Source organism: Anneissia japonica, unplaced genomic scaffold, assembly GCF_011630105.1.
Source record: "Anneissia japonica isolate Jap-2015-1 unplaced genomic scaffold, ASM1163010v1 scaffold78504_len1028_cov92, whole genome shotgun sequence".
In the NCBI taxonomy this organism is placed as follows: domain Eukaryota; kingdom Metazoa; phylum Echinodermata; class Crinoidea; order Comatulida; family Comatulidae; genus Anneissia; species Anneissia japonica.
The window spans coordinates 1-1,040 of NW_022710448.1; the positions used below are offsets into that span (position 1 = coordinate 1).

Genomic DNA, 1,040 nt, shown 5'->3' on the forward strand with positions numbered 1-1,040 from the left:
TGTTTCCATCGACGATTACTTAAAAGTTCACTACCTGTCATACCTCTTGATGCCTCGTCTGCTGGATTCAGTGATCCGTCAACGAATCTCCATTGACTTGCTTCACTTTGGTCGAGTATGGTTGAAATTCGATTTGCTACAAAGGTTTGAAATCTTGTTTCCTTATTTTCTAGATAACGTAGAACGCATGTACTATCAGTCCAATACGTGGAGCTGTCGATAGGCATCATTAGTTCTTGTTTTATCATTCTGTCCAATCGTGTGGGTACGACAGCTGCTGATAATTCCATCCTGGGTATAGTAATTGACTTTAGAGGAGCTAATCTAGATTTTGCCATTACAATAGCACAGCATACATCTCCATGTACATTCAACTGGCGTAGATAGGAAACAGCACCGTATCCATGACTTGATGCATCTGAAAAGTGGTGTAGTTCTCGTTTGACTACGTTTCCAAAGTTAGAGGGCTTGAGACATCTTGGAATAGTAAACTGCTCAAGCTTAGGAAGGTCCTTGAGCCAATCCTCCCATTTTATTCTACTTGCATCTGGAACCTTATCGTCCCATCCTAGACCGTGTCGGCACAGTTCTTGCTGAATGGCTTTTGCTGGTAAGATGCATGGACTAACAAATCCTAATGGATCATATACAGAGCTGGTTATGGATAGCATCCCACGTCTTGTTGCTGGGCGGTCCTTTTTGATGATCCGAAACCCAAAGGTATCTGATGACAAATTCCATCTTACGCCCAAAGCTCTCTCAGTCAACATTTTATCATCGAGGTCCAAGTCTAAGTCCTTAACTGACGATGCCCTTTTTTCCTCCGGGACTGATTCAACGATGTTCATTGAGTTAGACGTCCACTTTGTCAAATGGAATCCACCTTTGTACAGTAATTCTTGAAGTTGTTTTATCAGACGTTTTGCTTCTGACTCTGTCTTTACAGAATGAAGACAATCATCAACATAGAAGCTATCTTTCGCTGTTTTGATAGTTTCTGCATCGAAGTCATGCTTGTTATCTTCTGAAGTACGTTTGAG

The 1,040-nt window shown here is 41.5% G+C and overlaps 1 protein-coding gene across 1 annotated transcript; it reads right to left on the reverse strand.

The window, feature by feature from the left end:
• Window positions 1-43: 43 nt before the first annotated feature.
• On the reverse strand, window positions 44-938 carry LOC117106988 (the record flags this gene model as incomplete). Its single annotated transcript, XM_033248506.1, has 1 exon — window positions 44-938. A coding segment is annotated over one exon (895 nt), but the record flags the coding sequence as incomplete, so codon positions are not given.
• Between the last annotated feature and the right edge of the window lie 102 nt (window positions 939-1,040).